Source organism: Amblyomma mixtum, chromosome 2 (assembly GCF_055824585.1).
Source record: "Amblyomma mixtum isolate Tamu chromosome 2, ASM5582458v1, whole genome shotgun sequence".
Taxonomy (NCBI): Eukaryota; Metazoa; Arthropoda; class Arachnida; order Ixodida; family Ixodidae; genus Amblyomma; species Amblyomma mixtum.
In genome coordinates, this window is record NC_143013.1 from 223,540,571 (window position 1) to 223,555,133 (window position 14,563).

At 46.1% G+C, this 14,563-nt stretch overlaps 1 protein-coding gene across 1 annotated transcript; it reads left to right on the plus strand.

Moving 5' to 3' along the window:
• The first annotated feature begins 2,216 nt into the window (after positions 1-2,216).
• Positions 2,217-6,242, plus strand: LOC149362735 (carbohydrate sulfotransferase 1-like). The gene is made up of 2 exons (XM_089569802.1): positions 2,217-2,508; positions 5,481-6,242. Exons 1-2 carry the CDS (start codon positions 2,329-2,331, stop codon positions 5,982-5,984), a joined length of 684 nt encoding a protein of 227 aa, XP_089425928.1. The 5' UTR covers positions 2,217-2,328; the 3' UTR covers positions 5,985-6,242.
• The last annotated feature ends 8,321 nt before the right edge of the window (positions 6,243-14,563 follow it).

Here is a 14,563-nt window from a genome sequence, read left to right on the forward strand (position 1 = left end):
CGATGGCGTTTCCCAAATTTACAACGTAAAACCGTACATTCAGATGAAGTGTTTTTGCTGCGCAGATTTTTTCCCGCCCGAGCTCTTAAGTTTCGATGACTGATGACAAAATGCTACGTACATATCGCGTGTACTTGCAGATGAGCTACAACGGCCGCTTCGCTTTCAAGTCCAGCATCTTGGTATACCTGCTGGTACCTGTATGCTTGTGGGTGCTGTTCTACACTACCTTTACCCAAAAACAAACTACATCAAAATGCTGTGACTGTTCTCTGACTGAGAATCACCTCGATACATCGCAAGGTAAAGTTAAGTTTGGCTATTATGTATACTGTTATATAATGCGCTCACAGGGTGCATAAACGATGTAGTGCAACAATAAAATATTCAACAACTCTGCAGAAGACAAAGGTCAATAGGCAACATTCACTGCGTCATGGCGAAGCAATCTTTGTTTTAATATAATTTGCATTCATATGCAAGAAACAGTGCAATTCCTAGAGAAGGCCGAACGAAATAAAAGAGAAAGAGAGAGAGAGAGAGTTAAAGACGAAGAGGGAAGGCGGGGGTGTTAACTAGAAGGGTGCTCTGGTTGGCTACTCTGCCCTGGGGAAGTGGGATGATGGGATAAAAAAAATCAAATGAACTATACTCTATTTCTTTAAGGTACTCACAGCATGTTTGTAAAGAGCGGCAAAAGAAAGCACGTAAAGTACGCCTCCTTAACAGGCCCTCATCTAAGCTTAGATATGTTCAAATCACTGACGAAAGGCGTGAGCATGAAAACTACTCAGTTACAAAAACGGAAAGGATAGACAGACTGAATGCGCGCACAAGTGTAAAAATAATAGCATAACAGCATGCAAAGAGAAGCTAAAAATTCATCTCAGCCAGAAGATCATTTCAAGCTCTACAAGGGGTAGAAAAGTTCGCTAGCTTCGGTTTTAACTACTTAAGCGGCCCTGGTGAAAGGAGAACTGATGTGTAAAATCTAATCTATCGAGCACATCCATGCAGCCCCAGAGGATGCGACAATGGCCGAATTGGCTCAAGCACTGGGAAAACAGGCTTGTTTGTTTTTGCCGGCGGTGTTTCAAATCCACCTCGGGGATGAAAGTTTTCTTATTCTAGATACCATTGCCATGATAGGGATAGGACGCTCTAGTTGCCTTTACTACTGCCGCTATGGCAGCAATTGGCGCTGATGTCTGCATCGTCCACACAACGGTGGGTATTCATGTGACGTGACGAGCGCCATTTTGTTGTCCAGAGCATAGCAGGCGATAATCCCATTAGACACGCCCGCTGCCTTTCGCCGTGCTCCACAGACCACAAAATGGCAGCGGCAGTGACGTCAATGAATACCCACTCCCAAAAAAGTTTCCCAATTCTACTCTGACACTTCAACAAATTCCAATGACATTTCACTTTAAACTCGTGCCGATTTTTATCCCCGTTGGGTTTCACGTGTGAATCTTCTCGCTGTGTGCTAATACCATCCAGCTTAGCGTGACAGCTGCCAATCGCCTATGGCTATGAATGATAGAATGCTGTGGTGTGCGATACGAAAAAGCGTCCACGCCTGCGTTCACAGAAAAGTGCAGGGGTCATTTTATGCAGATAGTCTAGTTGTAAAAATAATTTACCGTGCAGGGATGGTTTCACTGGTCATGGCAGATACACGGATGCAATACTGTGAGTGACTAGGTGTAGCGTCTTTTCCTAAAGTTTCCTAATATTTTTTCTGCTTGTTGTCACAGCAAGCCGTGCGTCTTTCTGCAGGTAAATTTTTCCATTCAGTAGGAAGGTAAATTACCAGAGCTTATGCTGTATTTTGGGACCGGTTTCGTGAGGCATGTTACATCTCTCAGTGCGCTGAAAAATGTCAATTACAATCTTCCACGCCCCAATAAAATCAATCGTAATATCTTATTCGTTTTTCTCTTTCTGGCAGTACTCGTCTACGCATCGGGAGGAAAGTTATTCGTTGGAGACGTTAGAAATTCTACTGACTCCAGAAACCGTGCCCGAGGAGCTTCTGAGGCTGTGGAAGGTGCCATATTGGACTCCTCGTTAGAAGGTCCACTGCCCGTCGCTTTCCAACGGGCCCTACAAACATATCCTGCCGTGCCAATCACCAACGTAAGAATAGTGCTGGTCGTCACGTACTATAGATCCGGATCAACGTTCTTCGGCCAGCTCCTATCTTCCGGCCCAAAAACCTACTTCCACTATGAGCCACTGCAGCCGTTCACCGGAGCGGGTCATATTCGACCGGGCAGAGAGCGCCACGCCTTCGAGCTTCTTGACGAGCTCGTTCGATGTCGGATGTACCGGGTGCCTCTGTACACGGTCTGGCTAGAGAACGGGCCGAAGTACGAGCGTAACCTTTTCTTGGCTGACGTCTGTGGCAAGGGCCCGTCGTGCTCATCTCCGGGCCACATCAGCGCTCTGTGCTCACGGGCCCAAGCTCAAGTTTTCAAGTTCACCAGACTCTCCATCACACAGGTATTAAGGCAGAAGTTTATAGAATTGAGCAAAATTTCTCTACACACTCAAGCTATATATCATCAGATGTTACAATTTTCCTCTGTGCCGTCAGTCAGCAGCAGTGGAAGCCTTGTTTCCGAAATCCCCCTTTGGAAGCCATACTGAACGGTAGACATCTTATAGCGCGAAGAAAAAGTAGGAGCCCGTGTTTATTTTTTTGTTTGCGTCGATTGGTCATTCCCACTTCGCCTCCCCTATATGACATCCATTTTTTGGCCGAGATTTTAGCAGTGGTCGTAGCCTTGTGTAAGCTGTAGAACTCGTTTTGTTCTGCCATAAATACGACAGATTCAATATCCCACCCTGCTGAATAAATTCTATGATGCAATAAACTCATACAGTTTATCATACAAATATCACAGACTTATCATAAAAATCATAGAAAATTATCATTCAATCTCATACATTTCTGTAAAATCATACAGTCATCATAGAGACATCATAGAATATCATACAAATTGTATGGTATATCATACAGATTGTATCACATTCTGTGATGAATGATCTATGAGGTTATTGCATCATAAAACTTTTTTTCAGCAGGGCAGTGTTCTTCTCTAGCAGCGCGAACGGAATCGCAGGCACTATCCATAATCAGGCTTTTGGGACCACCACACTTGTCTTCGTGCGGTTAGTTTGTATGTCTGGGCACGAATGGATCACTTTAAATGAGGACGCAGATATCTTGACGAAGGCGTCTCTTCAAAGCTAAGACAACTCTCTTCCAGACGTGCGCATATATAACGATGGGCTTGTTTTGTACCTATACAAAAATTCAAGAATCTGCTGCTTCAGTGCGTACTTCCTTTACCGAATACCAGCCTGTTCTATTCCCCTGGTACGGTGAAGAGTTGCGATTCCTCAAGCTTTAGGTTTATTTCATGCCACTACTTTGTTCCATAGCTCAAATAAACTTCTACCTCCACAGATCTGATGTGGGGGTTTTCGCTTTTTGCACATTTTCTGCTGAATTCGAAACCATCGGTCACTTTTGTTGTCCTGCCACTGCTTCTCTTCACCATGGCGCCTGCTAGAAAATCCATTTCAACAGCTCGGTCGGAGGTTTTCGACTAGGGATGTTCTTTCCTTTGGAGTTTCTACGCTCCAGTACAGCAGCAGGCAAAAAGCACTTCTCCATAAAACACTTTCGAAATGCCCCCATCCTGAAATAAATATTCCTAAATTCCTCCTTCCTTCAACCCATGCACAAAATCAATTCTCATTGAAACCTTCCCATACTTTACACTTACAGCACTCTTCCAATATCCAATAATGCATCTCACAGGCAGCCATTTGTTTTCAATATAAATCTGCCACTTCCTATTGATATCTTTCTCTGTAGAACGCTTGTGAGCCCTGGTCAGTGATAGCCTTTGGCATTTTAAATTCAGCAAAGCGGGTATGCGCCATTTATCACCTTTGGGCTACAACGACAACAAACTAATTCAAATGCAGCTTCATTGCCTACGACGAGGGTCTGCTTCTTCTTTAGCGTAAAGAGCTACAGTTCTGTCACACACTCGGAGATGTAAGTAACCGATTATTGCCGCTTCACATACGACCATGTTACTTCATTCACACTCCTATAACGCAAGAAGAAAACAAACTGGCAGCCTGTATGTGTATGTGTATATCTGTATGTGTATGTGTATATCTGTTCAAAATGATTAAAAATGATTCCCCCTAGAAATTTTACCAGAGTATTTTATTCCTTTTTACTGGCCATGACGCTGTCATGTAACTATATATAAAAAGTTATACGCTGTCAACGATAACCACACTGCAGCGCTAGCAACCGCAGAAGGGCACCTGACATGGTGAGGGGACAGAGGCGTAATCTCTAAAATTAATGATGTGTGGTACATGGGGAATATTGCTTCCGACCACGAGCACGGATGCCAAAGAAATGCTGTGTGCCGCGCTACCTGTTCTGCTGTAGAAGAACATACGAAAATATAACATTTATCGACTATCTGAATTGATACAGCAGACGCGGAGGGCTGAAATGGATCAGTCCATCGCAAAACCAGGGAGTTTTTTTTTTTTTTATACTCCATATACCGGCGCATGGGAAAATTATTTTGGCATCAGTGACATCCTTCTTGTCGTCGTGTCACAGTGCGATGCGACGACAGCGCTATAAAGGCAGAACACAGGGGCGCTCCTTTGGTTGTATATTCAAGTACCGATCTGTACGACGTTGAACTTGGGTTGTCGGCTGTACACGCCGCAGATTTGGCAGCTTTTCGCGACGCAGACGAAACAGTTTCTTGGTGACCAAGGTGCTGAGCATTTCAGCGCTAATCGTACACTTGAGTCGTTCTTTTTTTTCCCAAATGAGCCAAATCTGCCTAAACAGGCACTCAGGAACCGCGACAGTTTTGTAACTGTGCAAGGGGTAGTGCTCTCCAGGGTGTTATATAATATTCTTTGCACGCTAGTTAGCGCGACTACGCACCTCATGGTACTGAAAAATTACGCTTATAATTTGTTCATTATCAGCGTGTAAAGTTTAGATTTCGCTCTTTGCAGTAGCAGTTTTATTCAAAAAGCGTTATTTATACAGCAGTAAGTCATGCCCCGTTTATGAAAATAATGATTAAAAGTGACTGTGCGGTGAATAAAGCAGAAAACCATTAAAGCACCTATCGTTTCAATTAGGGGAAGTACAGTCCTTCAGCAACATAAACAAGGAGGTCTGAGTAGCAGGAATCTGTAACAAGAACTCAGATGACAGACCTCTTTATTGGGTTCCGACGCCGGCAGCAGAAGAGTAACCCAGGTGGAATTTTCGGTATCTAGAATTTATTTCATTCCACGCGCACCCAAGTTTAAACGCGCACCCAACTGGCGCGCGTAAACCTACCCCCGCCCTCACTTGACATATTCCGCCAAACACTGCTTTAACTAAACTTATTCTCTTTGCGCAGGTTGTGGCGTGGATCAAACGAAACCCCGATATCGCACATCAAATGCAAGTAGTCCACCTTGTACGGGATCCGCGAGCGATCTACGCTTCTCGTCAGGCTCTCTATTGGTGCGTGGAAGACGAGGATTGCGGAAACTTAGAAGCTCTGTGCACTCGAATCCGCCACGATCTTGACGCTTACGAAAGCCTCACGGGCGAAAGTTGGTCGCATCGCAAGCTAAGGGTTCGCTTCGAAGATGTGGCTGTTGATCCCGTTAACGAAACGCTGCGACTCTTCTCCCGCCTCGGTTTACCGTACGGACCATCCGTCATCTCCTTTGTGAAGAACCACACGGTAGCCAATGAAGAAGACCTCAAGAATCCGTACTCGACGAGGAGGAACACCAGCGCAGTTATCAGAAGATGGAATGCGAAGCTATCGAAGGAGGCCATTGGTTCTGCCGAGAGAATTTGTGGCGACATACTGCGAAGGCTTGGCTACAGTTTTGTTGTCGATAAAAATTAAAAGATTTGGCGTCTTCACAATCCGGACACATGAGAATTTTCAGATTGCGTCTCCGTTGAAGGCGAGAGAGTAATTTCACGCACTCGTACAAGTGCATCATCAGGCAGGCCAAAGTATATGAGGGGCAAGGGCGGAGGGAAGGGCATAGAAATCAAACCTGTGGACAGCCGCTTCCAGTGTAGCAAAAGCTACAACTTCAAAGAAAAGCGGACCTGCCAAAAACGAGGAACAGTACACCCTAGTTCAGAATACAGCCCCCCTCCCACAAACAAGGCCGACCAAAAAATTATAGAAAACAATGGGGGTATTTAAGGTATTATCTAAAGTGTCCTATCAGAATGCGCGCACTAAGTGATACGAACAGTCTCGGAAATAAATGAAGCGCGAAATATCCTGTCGCATATATTTTATGTGCTTACTTCCCTGCTTTCACATATCATACGGCAAGGAAAACCTAAATACGCACAATGATGATGGCATGAGAGAACAAAAATAAGGGTGAGAGCTACGTGGCGGGATAAAGACGTCAGCTGCGAATGTTTAGGCTAACAAAATAAGGCTACATGTTTTTCAGGATGACCTACAGACCTGGAGCCACACTATAATTGCATTGCCGTCATTGTAGGCTTACGCCCATTAAACTTTCCGCTACATGGAAAGTTTAATAATACCGAACTTCTTAGCCCTTTCAACACACAGCCACGAATAGAAGTGTGTGTTTCGCGCTTCCCTGGGCGATCTGCAGAATGCAGTCCTCAATGGCTGGCAGCGCCCTTAAGCGCGATGAAAACTAAACATTTAGTGCAAAAGCATTACTACAGTGACTAGCAGTGCTTCACTAGCAATCCTGAAAAAGGCAGTGTCTCGGCGAAGCCGCTCAGATTCCGGCAGAAATAAAATAAATGTTTCCAACACAGGGTAACGAAGCCATGGCGGTGCTAACAGATCAGCTTCGCTGGCCACTGCACGAAAGCACTATGCTATCATCGACACCGATCCCGCCCCATTTCAAACTGCCACACTTTCGCGCTGTGCATTTAAAACAAGGGTGACAAAGCCGGGACGACTGAGTCTGCTTCGAGATGGATAGCGCGCCTGTGCCTTCTCAGCAGCGCGGGTTTTTTAGCACCGTGCTTTCACGCAATATTTCGTGCTCAGCAATGTTAAAACCCCAGCGATTTTTTCGTGGCTTCGGTGTTCCGAAAACTTTTTGTGCACTCGTACGTCCATGAATTCAACAATAACCTTCAAACATACGGGTTAACGTATTTCGCATCAAGCATGTCATGTTCTAGCGACATGCATGGATGAATTCTTATGTTTGGGCCGACGCTTAAGCATCCCTCCATTCGGTCTACGACCGTTAGTTGCTTAAAATCTTCCAATGTGCGTGCTTTGGAAGTCTCGAGGTAGTAGTGGAGTTAGTTTTCCAGTCGCAAGGAAGACAGCTCCCATGTTTCTTTTCCCGCCTACGGCACGACGGAAATAGCCGCTTGCACTCTGCAGCGGACAACCGCAGTCCAACATAAATTTTGTTCTTCAGAGAACCATAATTCCGCCTCTCTTCTGCTGTCAGCCGCACAAATGGCCCGCGCGCCCTTCCGCTAAGCCTCGGCAAAACAAAATTGGCCCACGCCTAGGTCGGGACGTGGTACGACTCCAGGGTTGCTTCATTCTCTTCAAACCATCCAGACACTAATTGCTCGTGCGTTCGCATATGCGCTAGAACGTCTTTCAACAGCCTAGCGTATTTTAGTCTCCTGTCTTCCTCCATTCCCCTGCTAATCGCTACCGCGCTGCCGCTATCGCAAGGCTCAGCGCTCTGTCCCCGGATCAACCATGATGTTCCCAAAGGCTCTGCCTTTGGGAACATCCTTTGTGTAACACAGAGCTTTTGTGTTACTGCAATCTTCAATTACTACTGTAGTGGTGCAAACTACTCCGACGTCGCCTTTGGTGCGGCGTCTCCATGGCCTCCTCTTCTCTGGCTTTTGCTTCTCAACACATCATCTTCGTCTCCCTCTGCCATCTCAACCCCCCCCCCCCCCTCCTTTCTTTTGCACGGCCGCTTATCAGCTAGGGCTTTGATATAACGGCGCCAACAGAAGAGAAGGGGCACTCGCCTGGTCACTGCGGCCTCCGTTGCTCGGTTCCTGGCTGGTCAAAGGGTTGAAAAGCTCTCCCGTCAGTTTTAGAAGTGAGCCGCCGCCTTCACCAGTCACAACGTCTTCGTCTCAGCAATCTCCAACTCAGCCACAGCAGGCCCCGTACGACTGCTCCAGTTAAACTTCTATGAGCGATTCCTGGCTCTCAACCCCCGTGCTTGATTCAGAGGTCCGATGGTGTGTTGAGCCACTCGACTTCGGTGAAGTTCTTCGCCTTCACCCGCTCGGGGAGTGTCGGTGGTCTGTTGGGTCGTGCCTACTGGCATCTTAGAGAAAAAGCTAGGACTTGGGGACTAGAACATTTGACTTAGTTTATTGCATGACTTTCTCTCCCCGAAACACACGATTAAGTAATCATCCAAAACAAAGCACTGCGATCGAAAACAGGTCCATGCGTATGGACGGAGCGCAACGCCTCTCTCCAGTGTTTCCCCTCGCGCCTGGTGCGGGCCATCAATAATTGTTGCACGCACTCTATCCACGGTGGACACAATGCCGCGAAGTTCTGAGTCGCGAGGTCAGCCGGCGAGCTGCGCTTGACTGCAGGGTTCCTTGATTTCGGGCTTGTCGCCACCGTACAACCTTTCACCGCCGCCGCTGGTGCGACACGGTTCCGTCAACCTGCGGCGCGTCACAGTGGTGCCCGTTGGTGCCCAATTGGGAGCTAGTGCGGTCACCGGAGACCATTGTGGACCGTCCGGTGCATGCCAATGGCACCCATTTAAAGGCCGGCCCGGCCGCAAGCAACCATTGTGTAATGTCTCTCCGACTAATCCCATAATAGAAGGCAGGAGGCCCAGAGGGTGAGCCAGCATTCGGCTTCCCGCGCGGTCGTTCGAGGTTTCATTGACAGAAGATGACATCTTGACGAGTGCGACATTCGTAGTAGCAGAGAAAGCTACGTGAACGGCTACCTCAAGCACCAAGAAGCTCGACATGCCTTAATTAACATTAAGAGCGTGACGAGGCGTTGATGACATGGCGGCAACAGAAACGAATTTTCTTGATTTCTCCACATTTTAGCCTTTTATTTTTACGTGACAGTCCTGCTTAAGCAAGGTTACAAACGTAGCGAAAACGACGAGACCTCAGAAAGACCGATACACACAGCCCTAACTTCCAACAAAGATTTATTTGGCAGTTTGCACAGCGTGTGTCTGTATTTCTGAGTGCTCGTCTTTTTACGCTATTCTTTATCCGTGCAATATGAACCAACAAGACCGATCGTCTACCTATTTCTTTAAGCACTATATTTATGATCAAATACCGAAAATAATCTCGTTTGATGCGGTTTTCTAACACTCGTACAGTGGAAAATATATCTTGAATTTAATATTGGGCAAAAACCACCAGGAGAACTTTTCAGTTCCCTTACATTGCCTGTTTGAAAACTGACGCAGTTATAGCGAAAACGGTAGATAGTTTTTTTCATAGCCAGTTAATCAAGAAGTTGTGCTCAACGACCAACGCCGCAAGCCAGTTTGGCTATTCCGCATTAGCGATAGCTGAAACACAAACGGAAGCCTACATGGTAACTTAGTGGTTATGGTGCTGGGCTGCTGGTCCCAAAACATTGGTTCCATCGCGGCCGTGGCGGTCGCCTTTCGATGGAGGGGAAATGCTAGAGGCCCGTGTACTGCGCGAGGTCAACCTACGCTAAAGAATTCCAGGTTATCGAAGTTATACGGTGCCCTCCAATACGGCGCCTTTCATAAACCAACCCTATAAACCATAACCCTATAAACCAAAACAAAGCGAAAAACACAGATTAAAACCATTGCCCTGGAATTCTCCACACGCTAGTCCAGCTGTGGGCTGAAAAGGAGTCAAGTTAGAAGAGCAAAAAAGGGAGACCTGAACAACACATCAAAGCACTGATCTGCTTCTTTTTTCGCTTCACTATAAATTTGGAACGCTCAATTTAGAAATAAGATTGAAGGTATGCTATACTCATCCTGGTACCGTATTATCTGCCTTGCATTTTTTAAGTGTGACAGCCACGTGGCTTGACACAGAAATATGTGGCTGCTGCACAACTGCAGCAGTACGCATAGCTCCCTATGAATACTGTGCTCAAAAAACACCGCGGTGAGATGTATGGTGACTGAACTGGCTATGCGCCGAATACATCTGGGAACATTTCCAGCAAGACGCATTATTTCCTTTCTCAGCTTCCAGTGCACGTGCCTCGCGAAAAAAAAAAAAACTCCTTTTGACGTTTTTATGTTGCTGTCCTAAGTGATCGTTCTGCCACGTTTTTATTTTTATAAAACATACCAACCCTATCAGGCACTGAGGCGTAACCTTATCACTTAACAGTAATTCTGGTTAGAGGACAAAATACCGAGAGCAACTGTCTATCAAAGGGAATGATCCTTCCAGCGAACACGTGAGTGGAATGAACGCGACTTTCAATCCAGCGGCTCTTCGTTGGCGACATAAAAGGCGGAAACTTTCTGCGAGCTACACTAGAAAGCGTTCGACAGAGAGTCATACAGACGACGCAACGCCTGTCAGCCAGAAAGCTTATCATTGCTTCATTTCCTTAGGCAGTGTTACTGAACAATTTTGTCGCTGCTATATGTTCTGAAAAAAATAGTAAAAAAGTTTGCTTGTTCGGTCTTTTGGTAGGGTAATTTATTTCACTGTTTTCGAATTTTATTTCGTGTGAGCTCGTTACAGCGGTGAAAAATTACAAACAATTTATAATTTTCATAGTATCAAAAAGGTATAGGATTCACAATAATTGGCAAACGCTCATTTCACACCTTGTAATTTACTTCGGATTGTTTATAATATTTATTTCATGATGAAAAACTTCATCATGCCAAAATGAAAAACAAAAGTAGAATATTACACAAAAATTTACAGAATGCGGGATTACGGAATGAAATTTATATCTGCGCGCTGAGGCCAGCAGGTCCAAGAAAAAATGACGGTCGATTTATGCACTCAGGCCAAATGCTAAATAGGTTTTACCACTTCGGTTTTAACTTCGACATCGGCGTTCGGATCCTTTGGTCACCGAAGAAAATTGTTCGGATAGCGATAATGGCTCAATGCCAATATGTGCGGAATTGGTCATTCTCAACTTCGCATGCATAGATGAATGGGAGTCCTCATAGCACTCCTGGAGCAGTGGTGCAGCGGTTAAGGAAGGCTGCAGTCCCTTGCGATAACAGATGCTGCCTTCGTTGAAACTTCTGAGACCCAGATTGTTGTTGTGACCCTTGAGCCCAAGACCTAATAAATGTTTCGAAATGAAGCGATCTTCCTCGTTTTACTCATGTTTGGGCCACCGCGGTGGCTCAGTGGTTATGGTGCTCGGCTGCTGACCCGAAAAACGCGGGTTCGATCCCGGCCGCGGCGGCTGAATTTTTTTGGAGGAGAAATTCAAGAGGCCCGTGTACTGTGTGATGTCAGTGCACGTTAAAGAACCCCAGGTGGTCGAAATTTCCGGAGCCCTTCACTAAGGCGTCTCTCGTAGCCTGAGGTGCTTTGGGACGTTAAACCCCATAAACCAACCAACTTAACTTTTATGTGTGTGCGTGCGTGCTTGCGTGCGTGTGTGCGTGTGCGCGTGTGTGTGTGTCATGATTATATGATGAAGCTCTTGTACGGACCAGAGCAGCTTCCTAAAGCCATCTGTTGAATGCGGAGAAATGCACAATTTCCGGGCTGCCACGCGACACCAGATGACCAAGGGCGCATATGGTAGCAGCGGCCAGTCGGCGCTTTGCAAACGCTGCAGTAGTCCTAAAGTTATAAACATAATTTGCACTGATCGAGTTTAGTCATCCTGGGACTTTTAGCGAGGTCGCTCAGTTCACTGGCAATTGTTTTTGTGGGTACTTCGTTCACGACCGGTGTAGATGCTCCCGGGAAGTGCAAAAACCTCGCACTTGATCAAATCACGTGTTGTTGGAGGCCTGCGAAACGATGAGGCACACATCCACAATGCAGCGAGCATTGCAAGAAACCATTCCTGCATGCCTTCCCTTTGCGTGGTAATGAGAGAACAACTGTACAGCCGGCAGTTTTGATATGGTTTCGTCAAACTACTGTTTGAAACCCCCTGACACTGGTACTTGTTCTGGAGCCACCCATTACATACGTGCATAGACGCGAGGCTATGAAATCCAATGTATACGATAATTCGGGGAACCGTGCCGAAGCATTACCCATTTATGTAACATTTACGTAGTCGGACTACAAATGAAAGCGAGGCGGTTCCAACAACGAAAATAGAACTATGGTGGATCGCCCCACTCTGCCAAATTCGTTGCCTTCTATCGGTCATGCTGCTAGCCACAGCGCTATTTCAGCACGGCAACACAAATTGATGCCTCTAACATCTAAACCAAACAGAGCAGCGCTGTAGCTACGGGCAGCCCCCGCCTTACGTTTGTAGCTAAGAACTGGGATTCGTTGAGGGCTTCGCTCTGTCGGTGATGTTGTTACAACGGTGGGCACAGACCACTAATGACGATGGGTTCGTGCTAAGGTCGAGCCTAATCCACCAGGAGTAGTACACGCTCAATGGTGCCCTTAATCTGGGGTTCTTCATGCACTGCCCTTCACCTTCTTCACAAGCGTTTCTGCCAGAAGGACCAAACCGACTCCGGGAAGCCAGCTGCAACGACCCTGTAGATATGACCAAGAAAGCTAGGTTGCGTCTCATGCACAGGCGACTTCCGCAGCGAGGCCTCCAACAGGAGGGTTGCGATGCCTCTTTTCACTGTCTTTCAGCGGGCAGTAATATAGGGAAAGAGCCCCTTCTGCGCAGGAGGGAATAAGACCAGCTCTTGCCGCATGATTATTTCCTGATTCGGCCTTCGTCCTTTTGGAGGAAGCAAAACTAATCTTGAGTGCAAAACGGTGGCCTGTAGTGGTGCTGTACATCGACAGTTACATACATCCTGAAAAAAGTGGCTGACCGGTTTAACGTACCGACGGTTTTCTCTGCCACCCTAAAGCTTGCTGAGCTAAGTCCTCGCATAGCTTGCGATGGCCAAAAGGCTGGCTGTCAGAAGAAGCACGGTCAGCGCTTAGTAAAGTGTGCCACTAACGTCGTCTACGGGATTCTTTTGTCCTGCGGGGCGTTGAGGGAACGATGAACTTGGAGAACATGCAAAAGATGTAAAGATGATTGAGGGTGATCGACTTGTAGAACAATGCAGCAGGCCTTGCACCAGTTTTTACCATGGTTCACAACAAACAGCTCCTGAAACTTCGGAAGCTTTTTACATAAAAAATGCCGGTTCGAACTGTGTCAGTGGCACATCTGTTTTTCGCGTGAGGGTGAGAATATATCGCTTTCTAACCTACTCTGATAAGACTTTTGCTTTAAATGTTCTTGTTGACTTGTACACTAGCGCACGCGCATAGTTTTCTGGAGGGCTATATACGTCGACAGCTTTTACTTCATTAAACCGTTGTGAGTAAGCGCCCGTGTCGCCATCAGTCTTGTGTGTAGTCTTGGCGCTAAAATATCTTTCTAATTATCTGTGTTTATTTTCGCCCACGTTTACTCTTGTTGTAAAGCATAAGGTCATGCTTCTTTGAGAGCAGACTAATACTAAGAGGCTTTCTACTGTTTGTTTCTTGAGGCTGAAATCCGCTGGCACACGGCTTTTTCGATTTGAGACGCAAGATTCCATCATTTTTATCTTCAACAATCGAAGGCGCATGCAACTGCTTCTACATTGTTCGAGATGGTTCTAGCTGGCTGTGGCTCTATCTCCTGAAGGTTTTTATCCAGCTTCGAATTGAGCGCGGACCGCGGCGGTGATTCTGTTCTTCGAGGACAACTATCGCTAGCGCCGAGCTGTTCTGTTCTTGATGAGCTTAAGACAGCCCAATAACTGGTTGGTTTCAGTGCCACCGCAGTTCGCTCATGTTTCCTTCCTGGCGTTGTCATCCCCATGTGACCGTATATTGTTCACCGCAGTGCTCATTGAAATATGAAATCTGTTTACAGAAAATCTGTACTTGGATCAAATCTTTCAGCAAAAAAAATTCTGATACTATATTATTAAGATACCAGCATAAAGATTTTCTTCAACCGGTGTGCATTAAAAAGTCTGCAAAATAACCTTTAAAAGCAACTAACAAGTCTTAAAATTTCACTAGCCTAAATGAAACCACAATTTTAACCTTGCAAGAAAAACGGGCCACTTTTTGAGGCATCATTTAAATACATGCTTTCATTGCTGGTTTAAGCCATGACGCGTTCATATTTCTGCGCAACACGCAGCGTCGAGTAGTGACCGCATGATGACGTCATTCGGCGTAATACATTTAAAAAGCATGAACGCTTGTTCAAACGAAGAAAACGAATGGCAGCAAATTACGGTAAAGTCCTAACTACGTCGTTTGGCTGTACTTGATAGCACCGGGCTGAGCAGGCGTGGA